The sequence below is a fragment of the Tursiops truncatus genome, chromosome 15, assembly GCF_011762595.2.
Source record: "Tursiops truncatus isolate mTurTru1 chromosome 15, mTurTru1.mat.Y, whole genome shotgun sequence".
NCBI lineage: Eukaryota > Metazoa > Chordata > Mammalia > Artiodactyla > Delphinidae > Tursiops > Tursiops truncatus.
Window position 1 is genome coordinate 80,969,520 of NC_047048.1, and position 27,547 is coordinate 80,997,066.

At 45.2% G+C, this 27,547-nt stretch overlaps 3 protein-coding genes across 5 annotated transcripts in view; 2 read left to right on the forward strand and 1 right to left on the reverse strand.

Annotated features, from left to right (window-relative positions):
- RBM38 (RNA binding motif protein 38) overlaps positions 1 to 9,091 on the forward strand; it is a 90,437-nt gene extending 81,346 nt beyond the window's left edge. The window contains exon 4 of the mRNA XM_073793129.1: positions 9,052 to 9,091. Coding sequence (XP_073649230.1) covers positions 9,052 to 9,076 — 25 coding nt within the window. The 3' untranslated portion in view covers positions 9,077 to 9,091. The remainder of the gene's footprint in view (positions 1 to 9,051) is intronic.
- On the reverse strand, positions 2,005 to 27,312 carry CTCFL (CCCTC-binding factor like). 2 transcript variants are annotated; one of them, XM_004311046.4, is made up of 11 exons: positions 26,992 to 27,312; positions 26,773 to 26,898; positions 26,131 to 26,344; positions 21,890 to 22,060; positions 21,447 to 21,580; positions 18,256 to 18,376; positions 17,430 to 17,579; positions 15,089 to 15,249; positions 11,607 to 11,789; positions 5,828 to 5,951; positions 2,005 to 2,409 (listed from the first exon to the last, which is right to left on the reverse strand). In XM_004311046.4, exons 1-11 carry the CDS (start codon positions 27,310 to 27,312, stop codon positions 2,303 to 2,305), a joined length of 1,812 nt encoding a protein of 603 aa, XP_004311094.3. In that variant the 3' UTR covers positions 2,005 to 2,302. The 2 variants fall into 2 exon arrangements, with proteins under 2 accessions (XP_004311094.3, XP_019799610.2); XM_019944051.3 differs by having other exon boundaries at positions 26,131 to 26,329; positions 26,773 to 27,312.
- The window catches only part of PCK1 (phosphoenolpyruvate carboxykinase 1), a 57,159-nt gene continuing 40,034 nt past the window's right edge, over positions 10,423 to 27,547 (forward strand). Inside the window, exon 1 of one of the 2 annotated variants that reach the window (XM_073793124.1) lies at positions 10,423 to 11,056. The gene's annotated coding sequence lies outside the window, so the exon portion shown is untranslated. The remainder of the gene's footprint in view (positions 11,057 to 27,547) is intronic. The other variant, XM_073793127.1, reaches the window with a different exon arrangement.

The following is a 27,547-nucleotide window of genomic DNA, read 5'->3' on the forward strand; positions in this document are numbered from 1 at the left end:
CATCCAGATGTTATACATGCAAAACACTGAAAACTACCTATGAAAGACTGTTTCTGCGGAGTTTTTGATGGTGTCTACATACCAACTGGGCTTACATTTTCAAACCATGTTTCTTATGTTATCTGTTCTTTTTAAATTAAAAAACTTACATGCTAGTAAAATACATGACATGAAGTTTAGCATCTTAACCATTTTCAGCGTACAGTTCAGTAGTGTTAAGTACATTCGCTTTGCAACCAATCTCTGGAACCCTTTTCGTCTTCCCAAACTGAAACTCTGTCCTCATTAGACAATAATTCCCCCTCCCCCACCCCTCGGCCCCTGGCAGCCACCATTCTGCTTTCTGTCTCTATGAACTTGACTCCTCTAGGGAGCTCACATAAGTGGAATCATTTTGGGGCTGGCTTATTTCACTTAGCAGAATATCCTCAAGGTTCATCCATGCTGTAGCAGGTGTCAAAATTTCCTTCCTTTTTAATGATATTCCATTGTATGGACAGACCACATTTTGTTTATCCATTTATCTATCTGTGGACATCTGAGTTACTTCCACCTTTTGGTTATTGTGAATACTGCTTCTATGAACATGGGTGTACAAATATCTCTTGAAGACCCTGCTTTCAATTCTTTTGGGTCTATCCCCATACTGCTGAATCACGTGGTGATTCTGTTTTTAATTTTTTGAGGAACCACCATAGTGTTTCCATAGAATCGGCACCATTTTACATGTCTACCAACAATGCGCAAGGGTTCCAGTTTCTCCACATCCCCACCAGGCAAAGAAGACGTGTTTTTAGAACCATCATTCACATATAACAAAGAAAGGCAATTTTAAGTCATTTTATTTTATTGAGTTTTGCAAAAACCTCTTTAAACAACAGTCAAAGAATAAGAAACTACTGCAAAAGTTCAAATAGGCCCAATTATAGCATACAACAGACCATGGGGTTAGTCTTATTATGTGATTTCAATTAATTCACTGTCATAAAATGAATATACTGCCTTTCCTGCTGGGAAATTGCTTCCATATGTTCACCTGACATGGGGCTTCTGAACTTGGGGTATTTTAACACCAGATCAGCATTTTAAGAATTTGAATTTAGTCAACTAGATGGGAGAAATTCTTTCACAATGCATACATACATCAAATTGTATATCAAATCATCACAAGGTACACTTTACAGTTTTATTTGTCAATTATATCGCAATAAGGCTGAAAAAAAAAGAATTTGAACTTAGGACCTATCAATGAGTTTAAAATATGGGGTGGAGGGGAGTTCCCAGCAAAAGCAGCTGCTGAGCTAAAAAAAGAAGAAAAATACGACTCAGTATAAAGATAGATACTAGTTAACTTTAAGTACTAAAGAGGCATTTCATGTGCTGCTCGAATGTGGGAAAACCTCTTTGGCGTGGCCAAAAAATACTCATTATAGGTGCTCTAAAAAAGTACCAGTTCTCTGCAAGTACACATTTTCATCATCAGATTTTTCCGTTTCTTCTCACTCGGCCAATTATTTAAAAAATATAAACAAAGGCGTTTTAGCAAAACAGAAGGGTGACAAACTGATACACTAATAAGCTATAACGGAATGTAACGGGGGGACTTCACACCTGCCAAAGAAAATTAAGAAAGAAACAAAATCTCAAAGCGAGCCCTGCTGATCTGCCCCAGTAAAAACAATTGCTCATCACTTTCCGGTCTAATGTGAGGTTTCTCTTTTTCTACTCAGTTTTTAAAAATACCATTAGGACCCTTTGCATTGAATTTAGAACTAATTAAAAGTATTATGGTAGCTTTAAATTTTATGGATAACTCATTTGTATAAAAAAGGACATAAAATTAGTCTTTTATGTTTAAAACTCGTAATATCAGAAATATCACGGGTGTGTACAATCCAACCTGCAGTTCCCCAGCTTCGCCTGTCTGGTGAAGCACTAAGTGGTCTACGTCACCATGGAAATGACTATTATCCAAAAATCACTGCTCATTCATTGGGGGTCACCCTGCCGGTATCAAGTGAATGAATTCATAGGTCTGAGGTTTCATCCTCCAATTCAGGATTGGGGCCCTTTATCAAATGCCTGTAGTGTTTCTGAAATACCCAACTGAAAACAGGCAACCAATTCTAGGCACTACCACAAGCTCTGGAAAAACTGTGACCATCCGTTGTCATGAATTTAATTGTTTCAAAGACAGTGCTAAACCCTCGTAACGCGCGTTGAGAACGACACGTTGTCGCACCGAACCTGGACTCCCCATCAGTTCTCCATCATGGCCAGGATCATCTCACAGGTCATGTCTTCATCCGGGTCCTCGCCTCCAGCCATGGCTTCTCCGAAGTCGATGGGAACCAGCCCCCCCCGGGTACTGCTCTCCGCTCACCAGGGAGGCCTCCTCAGCAGCGGCTTCTTGGGGAAAAGGCACAGCGTTGGCAAATTTAAAATAAAGCAGCCGCGAAATCAGAATTGATAAAAACGCTGCGATTGTATTTTGGAAACAATGACTGAATTTTTAGCGCAGCATTTTACAAAACAATACTTCCATTTATGGGACAGTACAAATACCCTGATCTCAACTGTTTAAGGCAGGGCTTCTCAACCCCAGCTTTAAGGCAGGGCTTCTCCACCTCAGCTCTGCAGACATTTAGGGCCGGAGGGTTCCCTGCTGTGGGAACCTGTCCTGCGCACCGTTAGGCGGTGAGCAGCCTCCCTGGCCTTGACCCGCGGGGTGCCAGAAGCACCCTCCCCCAGCTGTGGCAGCCAGAAATGCCACCAGACACAGGCACCTGCGCCCCGCGGGGCAAAACCACCCCCCGCTGAGAACCGCGGCTTGAGGTGAATGCAGATCCTGTGAGTTACTGGCCGGACGGCTTACACAAGTCTTGTCCTGGTGCCCACGGAATGACACTGATGACATGAAAAAGGCCAGCGGCTCTCGGGACACCTGTCCCATCAGCTAATCAACATACCCCGAGTCACCTCCGGGCCAAGCGTCCTGCTAGGTACACGCCATGAGCCACACTCAGATCCGTGACCATCCCTGCCCTCCTTCCAGCAGCTTCTAAACAGTCAGCCCAACTTTGGGAGTCTCAAAACAGAGGCTCACATCCACATCCAACCCCATACCCATTTTCCAAATTCCTCCGAGAAAACCCGTGGAAAGTCACTGACGAGGCACCGGGAATGAGAGACAGAGAGCCCCGCGCAGAAGGCGGCTTTTTATCGCATGTGACTTCAAACTTGTTGCAACATAGTTTTGCTTACGGTTCCTTGAAGCATTTGGGAGGGGGGAGGGGGGAGAGGAATAAGACTCAGGCCTTGTGTACGAAGATGAACACAAGAGTCGCGGAACAGGTGCCGTCTGACAGTAACTTGCAGAAATCTACCGAGGACCTGGTGGGGGACACGCTGACCCACTAACACAGCAAAAGTAGAAATGAAACGATGACCTGGAGGATGTAGGTTCAAAAAAGACCCTGAAGTGCAAATCAAGTCCTGTTTCTGGCTAATACAAGTCAGGTTACTTGTCTCAATTCACACTTTGCTTTGAATACGCAGCTGACCCTCTTCGATACGCAAAACGTTTTAATATATCCAGTCTTTCCATCCCCGATTTTTAAAACTGCAAGAGCTTTGCCCTTTCTGCCCTTCTGACTCACGAACAGTCAACGCCAGCCGTGTCTCCAGGGCCCTTCCCAGAGCTCGTCGACAGAACGGTCCTGTTTCAAAGACTAGTGTGAGTAAATGGGGGAGAAGGCGCACGTGGGGACCTACTCTTCACCACTAAAAAAATTTTTTTCTGTTCTTTCAATGTCAACGTCCAGAAAGCACGTTGGGGAGAGGTCAGCTCAGGATTAATGAGGGTGAGGTGCTGCCCCGCAACTGCGGAGGCCAGTGCCCAGGCTGGAAGCCCACAGGCTTGAACAATGGAGGGGCCGAGGGGGCAGGGGAGAGGGGAGTCCATGGGAACAAGAGGGAGCAGAGTGGAGCTGGGAGTCCTGCCGGTGTATTTATTTTTTCTCAAGACACAAGTATATTTGAGGCTGTCGAGAAGGATTTGGCTGAACCGGACGAGCTGGCCGCTGGGGAGGGAGAAGAGAAACGTGGAGGGGTGAGCAGGTGGGAGAGGTGCCACGGGGTGTCCACGGGAGCCCGGGGCGGGCTGTGGCCTCTGCCATCCAGTTCGCCACTGGCGGACGGCACGAAGGCCTGCGGTGTGGGGCTGCACTCAGGATAAAAGGGACCACGTGTGAGCTCTCGGTGGGACATGGTAACTCCTGCAGGAGATAAAACAGGTGCTCCAGAGATGGGCCGTGGGTGCGATCCTGGATGGTTGTAACTGAGCTGGGCAGCTGTGCACCGACTGAGGACCCCTAGGTCCTGCCAGGTAACCCGCCCTCCAGAACCTGGCTCCCACGATGCCTCCAGAGTTTGAGCTTTGCCAGGTGGGTGAGACGTGGAAAAAGAACCAGAGAGTTTGGCATGTGGACAGTTACTGAAATGAGGGACGCTGCACAGAGGGGAAAGGGACGGACTGCAGGACGCCCTGTTAAACGTGAGTTTCCGATAAACACTGAATCATTGCTTAGCATAAGTTTATCCCAGAGAGTGTGTGGGATATACTCAGATGACAAAGTTATTCATCGTTTATCTGAAATTCAAATTTAACTGGGCGTGTCCTCCACTTGATCTGACAACCCTTGGAGGAAGGAAGAGGCTTCCAGCTCTCCGTGGGAACATTCACAAGTCCAGGATTGGGGCTGGAATCAAAATCTAGGGAATTTAAAGGATGAGGATGCCATGCAAACATTTTCCATTTGTTTTTGCTGAAGGTTGCCTTGGTTTCCAGTCACACTCTAAGTCTAAGATTCTCATACGAAAGGAACAGAACAGCTGCACAGGAGCTAGGGCCTCCCCCTCGTGGAGCAGAACCTTCCACAGGGCCGACAGCACACGGACAACCCCTGTGTTAACTTGGGGACTCACATCTGCTCCCTGAGGCTGGAGGGAAAAGACTGACACCTGGAGTGGGTTGAATGGCAGCCCCGCAAAAGACACGCCCACATCCCAACCCCCAAACTGAGACTGGGACTTTATTTGGAAGAAGGGTCTTTGAAGATGTAATGGAGGCCCTCGGGATGAGATCATCCTGGATCTTCCAGGCAGGCCCTAAAGCCAACGACACGTGTCTGTATGAGACAGAAAAGGTGAGACGCAGATACAGGGGATGCGCCCACGGGCAGACAGAGGCAGAGACGGGGTGATGCAGCCACAGGCCCGGGGCGCCTGGGCCACCGGAGGCCGGAAGAGGCAAGGAAGGGTGCCCCCCCCCCCGCCCCAGAGCGTGCAGATGGAGCATAGCCCTGCTGATGGCCTTGATTTAAGGCTTCTGCCTCCAGACCTACAAGCAAATCAATTCCCGTTCTAAGCCACCCAGCACGTGGTCATTTGCCGCGGCAGCCCCAGGAGATGGACACAGGCCCATAGCTCCACCAGGCACAGGGACGGTCCACCAGCACGACCAGGGACAGCGGGGGCATGTGCAGCGTCATCGCCTGGCTCTCACGTCCCGCCAGGACCCCACGTGACGGGGGGCGTGGACCCACCGGGGTCCCCAGGCTCACTTCCTCTGCGCATCCTCCCACTTCACCAACCCGCCCGTCGGGGCAGCAGCAGCAGCAATGGCTGCTGGGAACAGGCGCCTGCTGGGGTCGGACACTTAGGGTTTCTGGATGCGTCCCCTGCACAGTAACGCTCAGCACCCAGGGAAACGTAGAACCAGAAAACCACCGTCAAAATAAAACCTGATTCATTTAACACGAGGTACCGTCTTCCTTGGCTGTCTCTTTCGGGATGGTCGGCTTCCTCATTTTTGTTCGTCTTCCTTTTTCCGAGGTGGTTGGCTTCTCTTGCCTGGAGCCACACTTTTTCAAGTGTCTCTGCATGTTATTCTGCCGGAGAAAGGAGAGCACAGAGAAAGCCAGCATCACTGGGAATGGCGTGGAAAACCCACGGCTAAGGAGACGGGAAGCGGGGAGGAACGCGCGCCTTGGGTAATCTTGTACAAAAAAGATGGTTTTTTTTAGAGGTGACCCTTTTCCGTTGTGTTTCGGTCTAGCCGAAACCCAGCTTATTTTTAAATATTTTTAAAGTCAGGGACGTCAATGAGAAGACAAAATTCATTTTCCTAGACTGCTTCTACTGAAGTGAGGTTTGAAAAATTCAATATACCCTCGATTTTATAAAAATCAGCACTATACCATGGGCATTTTACTGCCCTACCAGCTTCCCTCCAGACCCACTATGCATGGAGGTATTAAGACTGTACAACATTTGGAATGAAAAAGGCAGCTCAGAGCTTTCCTATCGAACCTAGTAACGATATATTTTTGTCTGTGAACACGCAGGATGGTTTAAAATAAGTGAGAACACTTACACTAAGTCCATATGCTAAAGTAAGATACTGGCGGCATGTCATTAAATATGCTGATTATATAAAATGTGACCCCTAGTTTCCACTGAGACTTCAGTGTGGTGGTCGGGGCTGTCCTGGTGCGTCGGGGGAAAGAGGAAGGATCCGTATGTAAGGGGAGGGGGATGGTATTTAAATTGCTTCCATTTTATGCTTATCCATACGGGTTGGCAAACTGCTTTTGAGCTACAACGGCAGACTTGAGTAGTTGGGGCAGAAACTGGTCTGTGAAGATGAAAATATTTACTCTGGCCCTTTACAGAAAAAAGCGTGCCAATCCCTGGTTTATAGGATGACGAAGTATATAAAACCAAGCCTTTTGGAGTCAAGGATTCCTTTGTGAATATGATAAAAAGCAAGGCTCCTTCCCCAGCAACAGGCATGTGTATCTCCACGCACAGTCTCCCGACGACTTCACAAAGTTCATGGTTAAGAACTCCTGACACAGTTTGGATGAGCAAACAAAACAAACAAAAACACATCCAGCCTTTACAAAGTAAGTGGGGTAAGATTTTAAGTAAACCTATGGACATTGACGGCCCAGGGGGCAAAGTAATAACACAAAGCTCTGTGTCAGGGAACTGTTTCTCAAGAGAGGAGGTGCCCAGTATTCTGAATCCAGAGCAGGGGATCCTTACTGGGGAGGAGAGGGGTGGCCCTGTGACATTCTGGTCTAGAGATACCCTGGGACCACTGTGGGCTAAAGAATGGAAGTTTGTGAATCCTATGCTTTTTAAAAATTAAATTGAATTTGAGTATCCAGATATACTTTCATTTATTTGTCTATTTTTAAACACAATTTTTAAAGAGCAGTTTTAGGTTCACAGCAAAATTGAGAGGGAGGTAGATTTTCTTCCCTACAAATCCTCTGCTGTCTGCCTATTCTTTCTTCCCCCAAACCCCAACCCCAAGCGACCGCTGGTCCTCTTACTGTCTCCAGTTTTGCCTTTTCCAGAGCGCCACAGAGTTGAAACCATACAGTGTAGAGCCTTTTCCGACTGGCTTCTTTCACTTAATGCACATTTAAAGTTCCTCCATGTCTTTTTTTTTTTAAGATTTTTTTGATGTGGACCTTTTTTATTTTTGCTCTTTCTAAAATATTAATTTAAATGTTTATTTTCTCTTTTACATTTTGTATTATAAACTCATTTAAAGCTACAACTTTACAAATATTGACAAGCTAATTCTAAAATTCAAATGGAAACGCAAAGGACTCGAATAGCTGTAGTTTTGGGTTGCATCCCATTAGTTTGGACACGTGCTATTCATAAGTTGTAAATATAATCTTAATTCTATTCTTGATTTCTCCTTTAGTCCTAATGATGTTATAAAAGAGAGATTTTATATATTCAAATTGCGCTCAATAATATTCCACCGTCTGGATGCACCACAGTTCGTTTATCCATCCACCTACTCAAGGGAGTCTTGGTTGTTTCCAAGTTTGGGCAATTATGAGTAAAGCTGCTATAACACCTGTGTGTAGGTTTTTGTGTGGACATAAGCTTTCAGCTCTTTTGGGTAAATACCAAAGAGCATGACTGTGGAATTGTGGGGTATGAGTATGTTTAGTTTCGTAAGAAAGTTCCAAACTGTCTTCCAAACTGGCTGCCCCATTTTACGCTGCAACCAGCAATGAAGAAGAATTTCTGTTGTCCCACCTCCTCGCTGGCGTTTGGTGTTGTCTGTATTCCGGATTTCGGCCATTCCAATAGGTGTGTCGTGGTATCTCATTGTTTTAATTTGCATTTCCCTGATGACATATGATGGGGAACAATTTTTCATATGCTTATTTGCCATCAGTATATCTTCTTTGGTGAGGTGTCAAAGTCCTTAGCCCATTTTTTAACTGGGTTGTTTTCTTATTGTTGAGGTTTAAGTGTTTTTTTTTTTTGCGGTACGCGGGCCTCTCACTGCTGTGGCCTCTGCCGTTGCGGAGCACAGGCTCCGGATGCGCAGGCTCAGCGGCCATGGCTCACGGGCCCAGCCGCTCCGCAGCATGTGGGATCTTCCCGGACCGGGGCACGAACCCGCGTCCCCTGCATCGGCAGGCTGACTCTCAACCACTGTGTTACCAGGGAAGCCCTGCCTACTTTTTTTGTTAGCGCCCTTAGCATATGAATCGTAGTTGTTTTAAGTTCCTGGTCTGATAACTCCAACATCCCTGCCATTCCTGATGCTTGCTCTGTCTCTTCAAATTGTGTTTTTTGCTGTTTGGCACGCCTTGGAATTTTTCTTTTTTTTGCATAAAAGGAGCTGCTGTAAATAAGCCTTTAGTAATGTGATGGTGTGGGGTGCGTTCTCCAGCCTGTGTTGAGGGCTCAGCCTTTCCGTGAGCCTGTGCCTCTGGGCTGTGGTTTCTCAGTTTCTTTTTTCTCCCCTCTTGGGTGGGACAGAATGTCCAAAATGGGGTGGACTTGGGTATTTCCCTTCCCCAGGTCAGTTAGGCTCTGATAAAACCCCAGCAGATTAGGTACTGGTTAACTAGTCTACCCCTAGAACAAGCCTCGGTAAGAAGAATGGTTCCTTTTCCACTCCCCCTGCAGGAAGCAGAAGGAGATTTTTTTGTTTTTGTTTTTTAGATATTCGCTGTGGGAACCTTGTTGAACTCCTGGTGGTAAAGCTCACAATATGGTGGGGATCCCCCTATGACTGGATCCCCCTGCACCTTTCAACACTCAGTTGTGCACGCCGAGCCTCCAGCAATTCATCAGTGACAGCTCTGGTTTTCCTACACCGGCACTGGCTTCCACAGCAGTTCCTGCTTCTAAGTCTCTGCTCAGGTAAGAGGGGACTCCCTGCATTCACCTGTCTGTGTCTCCAAGCTTGGGGGCAGGTTTGCCCTGTGGCCTTGCCTCTTTTACGGATCTTAAAGAGTTGTTGATTTTTCACTCTATTCAGTTTTTTACTTGTTAGGATGAAGTAGTGACTTCCAAGTTCCTTACACATGGAACCAGAAATGGGAAATCCCTTTCTTTTATTTCTTATAAACAGCTTTATTGAGATATAATTCCCATGCCGTAAAATCCACCTGTTTAAAATGTATAATTCAAGGTTTTTAGTTCATTCACAGAATTGTGCAACTATCCACCACAATCAATTTTAGAACATTTCAAAAAGAAATCCTATACCGTAAACACTCTGCATTCCCCCTCCTTCCAGCTCCAGGCAGCCACTAATCTACTTTCTGTCTCTATGAACTTGCCTGTTCTGGACATTTCATCAAGATGGATCATATAATATGTAGCCTTCTGTGTCTGGCTTTTTTCGAGGTTCACCCACGTTATATAGCATGTATCAGTGTTTCACTTCTTTTTGTGGTTGAATAATATTCCAGTGTATGGGCAGGCCACGTTTTATCTGTTCGTTAGTTGATGGACATTTGGGTAGTTTCCAGTTTTTGGCTATTATGAATAATGCTGCTGTGAACATTTGTGTACAGGTTTTTGTGTGGCCATATGTTTCAACTCTTTGGGATACATGCCTAGGAGTGGAATTGCCGGGTCACATGGTAACTCTATGTTTAACTTTTTGAGGAACTGCCGGACTGTTTTACAAGGTGACTTCACCGTTTAAAAATCCCACCAGCAATGTATAACAGGTTCAGTTTTCCCACATCTTTTATTATCTGCCTTCTTTGATCACAGCCATTCTAATGGCTCGTCCTAGGGGTATCTCACTGTGATTCTGATTTGCATTTCCTTAGTGACGAATGTTTTCACGTGCCTATCGGCCATCTGTATATTTTCTTCGGAGAAATGTCTACTTAGATCCTTTGCCTGTTTTTAATAGGGTATTTAACTTTTTATTATAGTGTTGTAAACATTCTTTCTATATTCTAGATGCAAGTCCCAATGTGCTTTCTTGAATGGAAGGAGAAGTTTCAAAACTTCTGACTTCATGCTGAAGGATCCTGTGAGGCTGACTTACTCTTTACTCTGCTTTCTTGTTTCTCACACCAAAGGGCAGCTTCTTTACAATTTTAACTCAGTATGAATGACACTGTTTTTGGAGCACTGCCGCCGCTTCTGTTTGAAATTTTCAACTAATAGCATTAACACTCCAGAACTGTCCCACACACTACCCAAAAAACACAACTACCCTACCATCTTCCTCTAAGAGAAAAGATAGTTTCTTCCATAGAAATAGTCAAGTTCAGATAATTTTAAACTTTTATAAAGCACACACATCATCTAGGGATCTAGCTAATCATCTGTGGTGGCTTTAAATGTCCACAAATTCTTTGGCGCTCTTTCTTTCAAAAGGGACTTTACCCCTCACCCCTTGAATATGGGCTGAATTATATGCTGCATTTCTAATGAACAGAAAAGTAGGGTCGTGTCACTTCTAAGATTAGGGGACACTGTGGCTTCCTCCTTGCTCTCTCTCGCTCTGGTCACGAGGACACTTGAGCAGCCCAATGGAGAGGTCCACGGAGCGAGGAACTGAAGCCTCCTGCCAACAGCCATGTTGAGCACGCCGTCTTAGAAGCGGTACCTCCAGCTCCAGTCACGCCATCCAATGACTGCAGCCCCTGACAACATCCTGACGGCAACTCACGAGAGACCCAGAGGCAGAACCACCCAGGTGAGCCACTCCCAACTTCCCAACCCACAGAAAATGAGAGGGAACAAATGTTGGTTGTCTTAAGCCACTACATCTCGAGGTAATTTGCTTTGCAATAGATAACTAATACGACACCTAAAAAAATAAAACTGAAGAGTAAATGTATTTCTGAGCACAGTACCGAGAGCCCTATTCTAAGAATATCTACAAAACATATTAAAAACTGCATTCTCTGCCTAAATCTAATCCACAGGGACAATTTTTAACATGTTACCCTAAAAGCAGGGGTTCTTTGTAGATTGTCCGGGAGCCTGAGAACTCCCTAAAGCCATTCGCAAGATTCTGTCTGCAGGAGTGTCTTTTTTCACGGAAGGGAAACCACATGTTTATAAGATTTTCAAGAGTTTTGTGACTCCAGAAAACTAATAACCACTTTCTTAAGGCATGACAGATGCTACCTTAAATCCTGGCAAGTTTCTATAATCAGGATAAAACTGCCCAAGTGTGACACCGTGCCTGGGGACACAGGGATCTTCTCAAGGAGGATTTATTGGGACTTGAGGGACCTTACCAAGCGGGTAAAGCCTTTGCCACACCTGGGGCATTTGTAAACAGTCGGGACGAAAGTTGTATCATGGTATTTCTTGAAGTGCACGTTTAGAAGTTGCTTCTGTGGGAAACGTCTATTGCAGGAGAGGCAGGCAAACGGCTTCTCTCCAGTGTGGGTACGTATGTGAACTGTCATATGACGTTCCTAGAAGGGAAGGAAAACAAATGGCTGAGCTACTGACAGGAATTTTTTAGCATCAGACGTTATTTATTGTATACCTTTTTTTTTTTTCCTCCCCAAAGATGTGTGCATTTTTAAGAAAAAACAAAGCAAACGCATTCTTGACACAGCACTGCCGTGGAAGTAGCGCGGTCTGGCCTCTAGGAAACAAGCTTACACGGTCCCTGCCATCAGGTTACCAAGTTCTCAGGATTAATCCCAGCTGGTCCTACAGTCCCAGGAGGGATGGAGTAGAACATACCTTGGGGAGTGAAACCGTCATCAATTTCCCCTCCAAAAGAGCTTATGTATTTGCAGCCCTATTTCTATAATTATTTGCCATGATCTGAGTTTACAAAGGGCAGATGGAACCTGCAAACTTGAAAATCTATTGTTAGAGTTCCAACTCAGCAGACTTTTGGGGTCTGAAGGACATTAAGCATCTAAACATTTTCCCAGCTACTTCCTGATAGTGTTACAAATCTTCATATCGATTTAAAGGCATAGTGGGGGACTTCCCCAGTGGCACAGTGCTTAAGAATCCACCTGCCAACGCAGGGGACATGGGTTCGAGCCCTGGTCCGGGAGGATCCCACATGCCGCGGAGCAACTAAGCCTGTGAGCTACAGCTACTGAGCCTGCGTTCTAGAGCCCGAGAGCCAAAACTACTGAGCCCATGTGCCACAACTACTGAAGCCCGCATGCCTAGAGCCCATGCTCCGCAACGAGAAGCCACCGCAATGAGAAGCCCACACACTGCAACAAAGAGTAGCCCCCGCTCACTGCAACTAGAGAAAGCCCATGCGCAGCAATGAAGACCCAACGCAGCCAAAAGTAAATAAATTTAATAAATTCCTTTTTTTAAAAAAAAAGAAGCATTTGGGTGAAAATAATTGTTCTTGGCAAAGAAATCGCCAAAAATTTTAACTAAGATTTATATGAGTAAATCATTTGGGGCATCAGGACAAGAATATAGAGAGAGCCAAGCAAAAGTACACATTTTATTTGTTTTACTTAAAATGGCATGATTATTCAGATGGAATATACGACCACTTCTGCATTACTGTTAATGCCCTAACTGATGGCTTTCCTTGCAATCTTTCTCTCATGAACATACACCTCCCCGCCACGCACCTTTCACCTCATCCCTCTCTCCCAGGTAAGCATCACCTGGTCTCCTGCTGGGAGTCGTGGTCCAACCTGGGAGGGCTGCTCTCCAGGACCAAAGCGGCTCAGTGCACCCAGCAGTGCTCTGGCCTCATCCCTGGCCTCCAGGTACCCCTGTCTGCTCTCTGCTCCCCAAACACCTGGGGCTCTATCCTCCCTGGGACCACCTCCCAAGTCTCATCCATCTTCCGGGAAGCTCTCTTAGCTGATTTACACAAATTTGAGCCTGAGACATCCAAACAGTCCAAACCTCAAAATCTACGAGAAAAACTCACTCTCCTTTATTCAAAGCATATGCTATTTCTAGCCCACACTTTGAAACACAATAAGAACTGACCTCCACCTTTGGTGACCAGTGGCAAGATATTCACAGTAGCACAAAATGCTTCAAAACCGCTGTTCGGTTCTTCAGCTTTTGGTCTTAGGACCCATTATACTCATAAAAAATCATGGCCAACTCCAAGGAGCTTTTGTTTATGGGGATGATATCTATTAATATTGACTGTATTCGAAATCAATTGAGAAATTAAAAATATAAAAAATATTTATCAATTCATTGAAAAATAACAAATCAACTATGTTAACATACCTCTGTAAATGTCTGTTATCTATTTTTTAATTTTTATTTATTTTTTGCGGTACGCGGGCCTCTCACTGTTGTGGCCTCTCCCGTTGCGGAGCACAGGCTCCGGACGCGCAGGCTCAGCGGCCATGGCTCACGGGCCCAGCCGCTCCGCGGCATGTGGGATCCTCCCGGACCGGGACACGAACCCGTGTCCTCTGCATCAGCAGGCGGACTCTCAACCACTGCGCCACCAAGGAAGCCCTATTATCTATTTTTTTAAAACAAAAACGCTAATGTCTCGCCTCATATATAAGATGGCGCTATTTGGGACATACCTGTATACAAAAGTACTTGCTGTTTACCTGAAATGCAAATTTAACTGGTCATTATCTATTTTTATTTCTAAGTCTGGCAACCTTATTCAAAGGAAATAGCTTCTGCCTTCGGTCTGCAGGGGTGTGTTCTTGTGGCCGAAATAGATGAAGAACATCTGCTCTCCCAGATACGTAGCTGGGAAAGGGAGCAGAATTTTTATAGTTTTTCTCAAATAATTGTGGGTATTCTTCTCTATTACACCAACATTCAACAAGTGGTGATTTCTTAAAAGTTGGTTAAAATGTGGGGCCTGAAACCACACCAGTGAACTTTTTGTACTTTGTTATGTTAAAATGTGTTGATCTTTTTATACTTTCAATGGATCTTTAACCCATGCGTGATTTTGTAAATAACATGCGTGATTTTGTAAATAACAGGTGGGTCATTTGGAAAACATCAGAAGCTCTGAGTTATAAAGAGCTTCTAGGTGTTGAGTACATACTATTAAAAATGCTTTCTTAAAATCACTTCAGTCTCATTTGAAAAGTCTTAAGTATTAGAAAGCTGCCAGGTTCACGCTGATGGATGTAAGTTTTCCAAGTGGGAACTGCTTTCTTGGCAACCCATTTTCCTTGACGTGGCAGGATCACTACATTGGCTTTCAAGAGAACGTCTATAAAATACCCAATAATGGAATAAGTAGAGTTTGTCATCTGTTCTTTCAAGAAAAAATAGTGATTCACGAAAAGGTGGCTAGTTGAGCTGGCAACTCAAAAGTCCCACCGATGCCTCCTCCAGATGACCACCGTGCTTTGGAGGACAGCGGAGGTGCTTCATGCCAACTTCGCAGTTCATCACGCAGACTATTAAAAAGAGCATTCAGGGTCAATCAAGATGGAATAAAGTGAATAACTTTCACGGCTTTGTCAAGGACATTCTTAAGTAGACTGCCCTTCCTTTTTGCTGCCAGGGCACGAAGAACAAGAACACAGTGGTCCTGCTTGGTGTGGCCGCACTGACTCACATTAAAGCAGCTCCACTGTTCTTGCACCATCAGTGCCAATGTCACCTAGTGAAAAGGGCGAATAATGTGTTGGCATTACAACTAGTTAATAACAGTGATCTTGATCTTATGATCCTGATCGGTTTCAAGGACCTCTAGGGGTCTGTGAGCCACACTTTAAGAACGCTTGCTTTCAACTCCCGGCTCCTCCCCCAAGTGCCTGAAACACAGTACCTGCTTGCAGGCGTAGCTGCAGTGTTCACACTTGAACCTCTTCTCGTTTTTGTGAGTTTTCTGGTGCTGAATGAGGGCATAGCGCTCGTGGAAGACAGCAGAACAGTAGCGGCACTTCATCTCTGCAGCTTCGTACGTATGCAGCTTGAGCAAATGGACGCCTAAAAGAGTAACCGAACATCACGTGGGAGAATAGGGTTACGTTCCGTGAGGCCGATTTCCCCCTACGCTCCAAATAGGGTTTCTCACCCTTGCTACTACAGGCAGACCTCGGAGATATTGCGGGCTCCGTTCCAGACCATCACAATAAAGTGAATCACACGGATTTCCTTGTTTCCCACTGCGTATAAAATTTATGTTTATGCTATACCGTAGTCTATTCAGTGTGCACTAGCACTATGTCTAAAAAACAATGTACATACTTTAAAAATACTGCTAAAAAATGCTAATCGTCATCTGAGCCTTCAGCAAGTGATAATCTTTTTGCTGGTGGAGGGTTTGAAATATTGCGAGATTTACCAAAATGTGACACGGAGACCAGAAGTGAGCAAATGCTGTCGGAAAGATGGTGCCCACACACTTGCTCAACGCAGGGTTGCCACAAACCTTCAATCTGTAAAATACGCGGCAGCTGAGAAGCACGAGAAAGCAAAGTGCAATAAAACGAGGTCTGCCTGTATTAACGCTTGAGGCTGGCTCATGCCTTCCTGGGTGGGTGTCCTGTTCTCTGCAGCAACCCTGGCCTCTACCCTCTAGTGCCAGTAGCATCCCTTCCTCCCTGCTTGTGACAACCAAAGTGCCTCCAGACACTGCCAAGTGTCTCCTGGGAGGTAAAATCAGTCTCAGCTAAAACACTGCTGCCCTAAATGCATGGCACGCTGACACCTCATCTTAATATTCGTTCACGTAGAGCCAAGCGCTACCTAAGCTAGGGCACGTCGGACCTGGCGTGTTCATTTAACAAGCACTTGGAGAACCCTACGGTGTGGGCGGACTTTGAGGATAATGTTAAGATGGTTCTACATAACGAAGATATAACTTCTGTATTCTGGCTTAAAATAGAAGCCCCGACGTTCTGTTAGAGGCCAGTGCTCTGTTTTTCCCTACGTCGTACTCGAGAGGCGCGCTCTAGGATAATTTCGGCTCAACTAAGTCCAAAGCGTGGTGGCTTTGTGGTCCTTTGTGTAAGACGTCTCTGCACCTCATACGTGCCGACTCGGTCATTTAAAGAGCTTGGTGTCTCATATAGTGACAGGAAGGAAGACTTAGCTTGTGTACAAAGCATCTTACAGGTATATGGAGGCATAGGGAGTGCGCCACCGACCTGGATGGGACATGACCTGTATTTCTTTGCCGTGGTGTCGGTAATGTCCTTTCTTGGCAACTGGCTCAAGACTCCTGTGCCCTACGGGGTCTCACTGGGCTGTGTTTTGCAACTGACAAAGGATCTGGACGCAAAGTTAAGACTTCATGAAACACCTTTACCCTTTCAGAAATGTTTGCAAATGTTTGTGCCTCTCATATCCAGAATTTCTCTGGGCAAACCAGGGACTCTATTTCTGCCGACATATTCTGAGTGTCACAGTGTTATGTGTTTTAGAAAGAAGAAAATGAGAGACCAGGAACCCCGAAACAAAGGAGAGGGGCTGGTTCACTCACCGTCACTTCCACCACCGCCCCCGGCTAAGTAGGGCCGGTTTCCTCTGCAGGCGAGATATAATCCCAGCTCCCAGTCTGGCACTCGGACCTGCTCAAGGTGCCTCGTACTGTTAGGGGGGTTCACCTTGTCACAGGACGGATTTCACGTCACATGAAGCGGGCTCTTTTACTGAGGCAAGTTCCTTACGGAAAGAACCATGTCGCGCTTCCACCCTCGGTTCCCAGAATTGCTTAGGGTCACAGCAAGGGTTTAAGAAAAATTTGCTGAGTGTCACGGGAGAGATCATTTAATAGAGAGTCAGAACCTGAAATCAGGCCACCTCCTGGCACCTGGTCACGAGACTCTGGGGCAGTTCGCTTTTTGTCCCTTATCCGCTTCGTCATCTGTAAAAACAGGCCCACTATGGAATAAAATAATACCCGGGAAGCCCTTTAGGAGCTCAAATGCCCGTGAGAGCTCATCTGTGTACCTGAACCGGGCCCGGGCCAGACTCTGAAACTGCACTTACGAGATCTAGCCACAAGATGGCATCACAGCACGTCCGGAAAACAAACACACACACACCCAGGAGCAGCACCTGAATCCCGCTGCCTCCCTGGAATCAGGCCCAGGGCTCCACAGGCTTCCCGAAGAGCCGGCCCACGGGGCAGCTAAAGGAAGTTCTCTAAGCCAGACACTCACGCAGGTCGCTCTTCCTTGCAGTGACGGTGTCACAATGCGGGCACTGGTACTTGGGGACGTTCTCGCCATGCTTCTGCAGGACGTGTATCTTCATGGTCCCGCTCTGGGTGAAGCGTGCGTGGCAGATGTGGCATTCGTAGGGCCTCTCACCTGGGACACGGATGACAACAGTGACCCTCCACCGAGGGGCTTCACCCCGAAACCCCTGGTGCTCCCCAAAGGACACCTGGGGCTGAAAGCCTTTCTTTCCCCCCCAAGACTCCCTTTGCAACTCCTTTCTCATACGTTTAACCCCCAACTAGGGCCAGGTCCCTAAATCAAGCCCGGACAACGTGATGTCCAGCTGTGTGGACAGCAGCCCAGATGGGCGACTCTCCTAACATCTGGAGGTACTCACAGTTCAAGACCCACACCTAGTTCCTACCCTTGGTGTAAAGAACCCAGAAGCACACATAATCACAGTCCTTATACAACAAAATATAAAGATGGTGCTTTACGAAATCAGTACGCTTTGTTTTTTGTTTTGCCTTAACGTTGAAGGATGAATTAAGGCGCCGACTTTGAAAAACCTGGAAAACCTATGGGAGCAAATAGTTGACGGTGTTTACTCTTCACAGTGGGGTCACCACGGGGTATCTACGTGCTGTGTTTACGTGTTGACTTACGCTCCCTCAACGCTAAATAAATGCAGAGGCAACATCCCTGTGTCAAAACTTCGCTTTGACGTTCGACTTCTAATTCTGCACCGAAGATAACTTTGCCAAGGTCACTTGTAAGAAGGAAACTACGCTTTACTTATTTGGCCTTAAGCGTGAGAAACTTTTACCGGAATGCGTCCTCATGTGCCGTTTCACCTTGCAGGCGTCTTTGCCGGCGTAGCTGCAGAGATGGCACTGAAAGGGGCGCTCGCCCGTGTGCGAACGGATGTGGCGCTTCAACTTACTTGCCTGATAAACAAATGAAAGATATTTATTGCAGCAGAAACTCCAAACTTGTGGCGTCTTCGATAAACCAGCGTTGTAAAAGATATCTAAACGAGTCCGATCTTAACAGCAGAGCCTACCTCCCACCCCGGAGAAAACCTGCTAAAGCCACTGCTGCTTCCTTTCTGCGGCGGATGACGCTCTGCATTTGATGTGTGACCCTCGGGCAACAATGAACAGGACGTTCAAGAGACTCTCACCTCAGCTTCACTTTACAAAGGAAAATGGAAATCTAGCTGCTCCCTGGCATCCACAATCTTATTTTCATTTCTAAGGCAACGGCCTCTCAATAGCTGCAAAGTTTATATCATGCTGCGGAAGTGCAGAGGCCAGAAAATTGTTTGCTTGCGTAACAGAGAAACTTGAAAACATGAGCTCTTGAATGGACCGACATCTGTCGGAGGTACTTCACAGTTCCAAGCTCTGTGGACCCTAAACGGCCCAGGGACGGAGGAACACCTTCCTTGCCATTAAGAATAGATTCTACGCGGGGACTTCCCTCGTGGCGCAGGGGTTACGAATCCGCCTGCCAATGCAGGGGACACGGGTTTGAGCCCTGGTCCGGGAAGATCCCACATGGTGCGGAGCGACTAAGCCCGTGCGCCACAACCACTGAGCCTGTGCTCTAGAGCCCACGAGCCACAGCTACTGAGCCCGCGTGCCACATCTACTGAGCCCGTGTGCTGCAACTACTGAAGCCTACACGCCTAGAGCCTGTGCTCCGCAACAAGGGAAGCCACCGCAATGAGAAGCCCGCGCACCGGAACGAAGAGAAGCCCCCGCTCGCGGCAACTAGAGAAAGTCCAGCACAGCAATGAAGACCCAACGAAGCCAAAAATAAACAAATAAATACATTTATATATAAAAAATAAGAATAGGTTCTACGCGGTAGCAGTTTGTAAGAACTCTTAAGTAGAAGAAAATACCTTCTAATTTGATTAATTACATATCATAGGCAATTAGTTAAAAGGCAAACATGCCCATTTTATCATGTTTTGGGCCTATTGTAGTGACCTTCTAGGACTGTTCTTATTCTGTATTCACTTCTTTCAGGCTCTTTTCTACCTTTAGCAGAAACAGAGGTAATGAACCATGCTTGGGCTACAGACGTGAGAAAGCCCTCAGCAGCCTGTCTGTGATCTCAGGAAGGCTCCACTTGGCCTGGTTCCCTAATGTGCAGCAAAAGTACCCAGAAGCCTAAAGAACATTCAAGAACAAAGGAAGACTCGGAATGGAAAACAAGACCCAAAGCAAAAAATTTAGCTTAGATTTTTAGAAGAAAAAAAGATAGCTTTGAGTGTATCAGAAAGCAAAACAAAAGGAATTTAAAAAACTGTAGCATGAGAGGTTTGAAAAGCGGAGTGGTGTGCATGATCAAAGAAGGCTGTGTGTAAACCTTCTCTGGACGGCTTTGAAAGGTAGGAGGAGGAGGGAGGGGAGTTCAGAAGTTGGGGTACTCTGCATCCCAGCTTCACACATTCCTGCTGGCATATGTGTAAAGGGGTGGCGTCAGGGTGGGGGGCTTTGGCCACTCCCCCTTAGAGCAGACCAGCATGCTAGGACTTGGAAGATGCAAAACACAGGGTGAGGGCAGAAACAGAGGGTCCATATGTTGAGGTCGACCCTGGAGAAGGATCTCAGCGAACGTGGGAAATTTGTGCTGAGAACTGGCAGGACACCAACCACACGTCTATTCTAGGCGTAGGATTCTCAGATGGCTTTGTTCTTTGAAACCCTCATTTTGTGTTTTCAGCATACAGTTTCAACCTTTAACTCAGATGACAAATAATTTTTGAAAATAGTTATAGAAAAAAAAAAAATTTTTTTTTTGGAATCAAATTCTGCCCTGTCTGTGAAATTTCCTAGTTGATGAAACGCAGTTTCATCACTGCTGTATTTAAACTTTAGCCCTCCCCTTTAACTCAGTTCAATTCAAGCGTATCGTCCTTTCCCAATGGGGCTCAAAATCAGGACCCAGCATGCGCTCTGCTAGATAGTGGAGTTCTTAAAGATTAATTGTACAAAAGTGACACTCAAAAGTAAATATAGGGCTTCCCTGGGGGCGCAGTGGTTGGGAGTCCGCCTGCCGATGCAGGGCACACGGGTTCGTGCCCCGGTCCGGGAAGATCCCACATGCCGCAGAGCAGCTGGGCCCGTGAGCTATGGCCGCTGAGCCTGCGCGTCCGGAGCCTGTGCTCCGCAACGGGAGAGCCCGCAACAGTGAGAGGCCCGCGTACCGCAAAAAAAAAAAAAAAAAAAAAAGTAAATATACCGTTCTGTTGTTTCACTGAGGGTGTACTAAATCTGCTGGAAGGTATAAAGAAACTGATCTAGTTGAAATGAACATGACTTATAACTGAAGATTTAACAAGTTGGCCTCTGTCATTAAGAGTGGAAATGGCCACGTTTAAACCTTTTTTTTTTTTTTTTTTTTTTTGCTGTACGCGGGCCTCTCCCTGTTGTGGCCTCTCCCGCTGCGGAGCACAGGCTCCCGGACACGCAGGCTCAGTGGCCGTGGCTCACGGGCCCAGCCGCTCCGCGGCACGTGGGATCCTCCCAGACCGGATCACGAACCCGCGTCCCCTGCATCAGCAGGCGGACTCCCAACCACTGCGCCACCAGGGAAGCCCCGCCATGTTTAAATCTTTAAGCACATTGCTTTGTATCAAATCAGGTGCCACTGAGGAAAGCTCAAAACTCTCAGCGAACATTCAGATTGGGTCTCTGTTCTGTCAGAGCAAATACACTTTGATTTTGTGGAACGAGTCCTACAGAGAATGCAGGGTAGAACTTTTGAACAAATATGAGAATTATTTCTCCAGGACCATATGTTATTTGTAATTTGTACAGCTCTGCATACTGCTTTCCCTAGTCAGTAATCAAAGAAATCACATTTAAAAAATTAAATTTAGGAAACAAAATGAGTATTGTTTCCTGCAGAGATGTTACGAGAGATTCTACTGGTAGTTTGACTTACATGACTGTTACAGCAGCTTCTTAATACAACACTACGAAACTTGAAGAGTGAACTTACCTCTACGCTAGCGTACTTGCACATGGAACATTTAAAGGGCTTCTCGTGAGTGTGTTTATAACGTCTGTGTCGGGCACGTTCTCCACTGGTGACAAATGCCATGTCACAGTCACCACACTTGTAGGGCCTGGTTCCTGTAAGATCACATCGTTTATTCTTTCAAGCAAGATTTAGCCACATTTTTCCTAGGGAATCATAACTTATTAATGACACTCAGTCTCAAAATGCTTTAAAAATTAAGAGGCTCTTTAAACCACAAAGGCCCCGGAAAGATATGAGAAAAACCTTGGGAACATCCAACGTTTTTAACTAAAATTGAAGAAAAAAGACAAAATTAAAGTCTAAAAAACTGCATTATTTTAATATACAAACAGATGGATTTGCATTCTTACCTAAGCCTCAACACACATCATTCAAGGTAAATATCCCTCTCAGCTGTTTACCTGTATGGGTGTTGATATGATTCCGAAGGACAGTAACAGTACGGAAAGCTTTCAGGCAAAGGTGACACGTATAAGGCTTTTCATTGGTGTGAGTTTTCATATGACGATTCAAACTCGAAATTCTAGAAGAGGTGAACGTGCAGATGTCACAGTGGAAGGTTCGTTTTCCTTCTGTAGGAGGGAGAGACAACATTTATGTATTTGTACAAACCTTTCTTTAGGTGTTCAAGTTCCACTTAAATACAAAGTAACTACACACATCCTTTTCTCACCTAATGTGGTAACTGAACAAAAGGTGCTCCATGCAAATGGTAAGCAAAAGAAAGCTGGGTGGCTATACTAATGGACAAGACAGACTTCAACAAAAATTGTTACAAGAGACAAATAAGAACATAACGCAATGATAAAAGGGTCAAACCATCATGAAGATATAACAATTATAAACATACGTGAACCTAATAACAGATCCCCAAAATACTTGAAGCAAAAACTGAAAGAACTGAAAGTAGGAAGAGATGGTTCAATAACAGTTGGAGACTTCGATGCCCCACTTTCAACAATGAAGAGAACTAGACAGAATATCACCAAGGAAACAGAAGACTTAAACAACATTATAAACGAACTGGACAGAAGAAACAGCTATAGAACACTCCACTCAACAACAGGAGAACATACATTCTTCTCAGGTACATAAGGCACCTTCTTCAGGAAAGACCATATGGTAAATCAGAAAACAAGTGTCAATTAATTTTAAAAGACAGAAATAATTTGCTCTCTGACCATTATGGAATGAAGTCAGAAATCAATAAAAGAAGGAAATTTGGAATATTCACAAATATATAGAAGTTAAACAACATACTCCTAAAGGACCAATGGGTCAAAGAAGAAATCACAAAGAAACTGTAAAATGCTTTGAGATGAATAAAAGTGAAAACATGGCATACCAAGCTTACAGGATATAGCTAAAGTGCTCAGAAGGAAACTTTTAATTGTAAACACTTACATTAAAAAAGAAAAAATATCTCAGATCAATAACCTAACTTTACATCTTAAGGAACTAGAAAAATAAGAGAAGTCTAAACTCAAAGCTAGCAGAAGGAAGAAATAATAAGGATTAGAGTGAAGATAAATGAGATAGAAAATAAGAAAACAGCAGAGAGGACCAATGAAACGAAAGTTGGTTCTTTTAAAAGATCAACATTGACACTTTCTCTAGACTTGTAACTAAAAAAAAAAAAGATAAGTCAAATAACTAAAATCAAGAAGCAAAGTGTACTACCAACCGTACAGAAATAAAAAAGACTATAAGAGAATACACAGATGTGTGCCAATAAACTAGAAAACCTATACAAAATGGAAAATTCCTAGAAACACACAAACTACCAAAACTGACTCAAGAAGAAATAGAAAATCCAAATAGCCCTACAATCAATAAAGAGATTGAGTCATTAATCAAAAAAGTTCAACAAAGAAACCCCCAGGGCCAGATGGCATCATTGGAGAATACCACCAGACTTAAAGAATTAACAGCAATCTAAAACTCTTAAAAAACATCTAAACTCTAAACTCTAACATCTAAAACTCTTAAAAAAAAAAGAGAGACGAGTAGGAAACACTTCCCAACTCATTTCATGAGGCCAGTATTACTCTGATACTGAAAAAAAAAGACACCAAAACAAAACTATAGACCAATATCCCTTATGAATACCGATGCAAAAATCTTCAACATACTAGCAAACCAAATCCAGTAGCATATTTAAAAGATTGTGCACCTTGACTAGGTGGAATTTATCACAGTAATGGAAGAGAGGTTGAACAGATGGAAATCAATCAATGTAATACACCAAACTGACAAAAGAAAGGGAGAAAAAGCCCTACGTGATCATCTCAATAGGTACAGAAAAAGCACTTCACAAATTCCAACACCCTTTCATGACGAAACACTCAACAAACTTGGAATAGAAGGTTTTGGGGTTGAGTTGTGTTCCCCAAAAAGATCCGTTGCAGTCCTAATGGCAAACATCCATGAATGTGACCTTACTTGCACATAGGGTCTCTGAAGACAATTTCAGATGATCATACTGGACTAGGACGGGTCCTAATCCAATACGACTGGTATCCTTATAAGAAGAGAACAGAGACACAGAAAGAGACACACGGAGAACTTTATGTGACAACAGAGGCAGAGACTTGGAGGGATGCACCTACAAGCCAAGGATGCCGTGGTTGCTGCATCAGCAGAAGCTAAGAGAAAGGCATGGAACATATTCTCTTTTAGAGCCTTCCAACAGAGCATGGCTGTATCAACACTGATTTCAGACTTCCAGCTTCCAGAGCTGTGACAGAATATGTTCATGGTTTTTTTTTTGTTTTTTTTTTAAGATGTTGGGGGTAGGAGTTTATTAATTAATTTATTTTATTTTTGCTGTATTGGGTCTTCGTTTCTGTGCGAGGGCTTTCTCTAGTTGTGGCAAGCAGGGGCAGCTTTTCATCGCGGTGCGCGGGCCTCTCACTATTGCGGCCTCTCTTGTTGCGGAGCACAGGCTTCAGACGCGCAGGCTCAGTAGTTGTGGCTCGCGGGCGTAGTTGCTCCGCGGCATGTGGGATCTTCCCAGACCAGGGCTCGAACCCGTGTCCCCTGCATTAGCAGGCAGACTCTCAACCACTGCGCCACCAGGGAAGCCCTGTTTATGTTGTTTTAAGCCACCCAGTTTGTGGCATTTTGTTATGGCAGCCCTGGGAAGCTAATACAGGTACCAATTTAAAAATGGGCAAAGGATTTGAATAGACATTTTCGAAGAAGACACACCAATAGCCAATAACACGTGAAAAGATACTCAACATCATTAGTCATTAGGGAAATGCAAATGAAAACCATAATGGGACACCCCTTCACACTCACTAGGATGGCTGTAATTTTTTTAAATGGAGAATAGTGAGAATGTGGAGAAAGTGGAACCCTCCTACATTGCTGGTGGGAATGTAAACTGGTGCAGCTCTGCAGCTCCTCAAATAGTGAAACATAGAGTGTCCAGCAATTCTACTCCTCGGTATACACCCAAAAGAACTGAAAACAGGTGTGCAAACAAAAACTTGTCCATGAATATTCATAGCAGCACCATGGACAATAGCTAAAAGGTAAAAACAGCCTAAATCTGGATCAACAGATCACTGGATAAACAGAACATGGTGTGTATCCACACAATGGAATGTTATTCAGGGGTGAAGGGATGAAGTACCGACACATGCTACGACGACGTGGATGAGCCTTGAAAACGTTATGGTATGTGAAGGGATCCAGACACAAAAGGCCATGTGCTACCTGGGTATGATTCCATTGAAATGAAATGCCCAGAAGCGACTGTTTGATGGGTACACTTTTCTTTTTAGGGTGATAAAAATATTCTGGAATTAGACAGTGGTGACGCTTGCACAGAATTGTGAATATATTAAAAAACCTGAAAATGAGCTAGGAGCTGGGAATTTGGGGGTACAATCTCTTGATTTAAATATATGAGAAGCTAATATATAGCAAAGGTTACGCATGCAACCAGCTACTGAAGCCAGAGGCAATCAGCCTAAATGAATAACGTTAACCACACGTAAGAAGAAGGGACAGTGGTGGCAGTGTGGCTTTCTAAACTGAGTCTCTTTCTAACCCCGACTAGCTGTTGCTAGAAGGAGGAAACAGCCGAGGGTGGCCAGATATGACTTTTTATAAATGAGCTAAAAGTTGAGACTTCAAGGGTGGACTCTCTTGATTTAAATAAGGGAGAAAAACTAATACTTTAAAAAAAGCTGAACAAATACTTTTCGAGGGTCAGAGTCATCCTCTTTCCTGGCCTCACCTAAACATCCCCTCCCCTTAAAGGGAGCCTCTGCTGCCCTCTGGGCATCACTCCTTCCTTCTCCAGGGCCTGAAGCACTTGCTCTGGTCTCCGTCAGACCCCCTAACCCCCCGGGGATGCAAACTAGGGAGCAGATGGGGCCCAAATTTCTATTTATGTGCACGGCCCTTTCGGGAGCCTCTGTACTTTGCTTTCAAAACATCTGCGCACAAGATGCAAAACTCTTTTGGATTTGACTCACAATACAGAACGTTAGCTCAAAACTTCTCCCATTTCCTGACATGCTGAAAGCGACTAAGGCAACCACTTCAAACTTCAACTACCATCCCCTTCCCCTGAAGAGAATCAGCAGCCCTGTTGTTTGAAGAGTCTCTTACAAAGGAACCGGCCTACCCTTTGTCTTTTTTTGACTTTCTGTAGCGTTGGCTTCTTCAACACGTGCTTGACCCAGCGCAGGTTTCTCAATATTTAAGGGTGAAATTGTCAGAACAATTTCAACTCTTCCTTCATCTCCTGGTCTCACTTCCAGAAGAAGAAACTGCCCTTCTGTTTCTTCACTGGATCCACCTTCAGCCAGCAGCCGTTCCTCTTCCTGACCTTTCTCAAGCTAATACACAAAAACAGGTATTCAAACAAGTACAGTACTAGTAATTACAGCCTGATTCAACTCTTTGCTTTGATGAAACCACAGAATCCATAGAGAAAAACACAAATTAAAGAAGCACAGAAGATTGTCCATTGCAACCAAAATGCTTCAACTGTAATTACTAAGCATCGAGGGTCTCGGTGGTGAAACAGAACACAATTTAAAGACTCGATGCGTCTCATCGTATTCTAATTAGTGTAACTTTTTAAACTCTTCAAAAACAACATGAGGGCCCCCAAGATTTTCCTGGGAAATATTTTTACTGTATTTAATTTTAAATTGCAAATTTTAAACTGCTTGTCCATACATAATACTGCATGAAGGGTAACTCTAAAAAATAGTTTTCTGGCTTCCTCCCCTGCCCCCCATTTTATTAAAACTAGTTGTACCTTTCTAGATCCAGAGCTTTCTGCCAGGCTCACTGCACACTTACTGTCTTCACTGGCCCCGGTCACATTCTCCTCCAGAACATGAAACTGCATCACCTCCACCTCCTGCAGCAGGTACACCTCCTCCTGGATGCTAATGGTGACACACTGGTGCGGGCTCTGCTGGGACCCCTCCCCAAGCCACACCAGTGACTGCAGCCCACTACCAGCCTGCTGCACCGTCCCCTGCACCTCTTCCTGGTGCTGTGGTGCCAAGTTCTGCAGCTCTGCATCTTCGGAGGTCAAGTGCACCATCTGCAGGGTCAGGATGTGCTTCTCGCCCTCCTCCGGGATGGCCAGCAGGAGCTCCAGCTCGTCCCCTGGGATCTTGGCCTGGAGGGCCCCGTGGGTGCTCTCGGCCTCTAACTCTTCAGAGCTTGGGTGTTCCCTCGCTCTGCACACCCCTTCTTCTTCCTCCTCCAGGGCTTTTTCTGTTATCAACTCTGGTTCTTTGCTTTTGGTGAACTGCTCCGGAGGGACAGAGATCTCGGTCCCTGCCATTGTGACTTGGTCTGTCAGAGAAAGAGCAAGCCGTGTGGGTGGGCACAGTGGGTTCGGCCTAGCAGGCTTTGGGGCTGCTCAAGGCCTGACAAGGTTCCAGCCTCAAAAGGCTTTGGGGCTTACACGGCTCAGGACTAAGTTAACTCAGCCTAGGCCTACAAGGGGCTGGACTAAGTAGGACTGAGACTAAAGCAGGTGTTTGTCCAGAAGATTCTAGAACCAACAGATGTGGGCC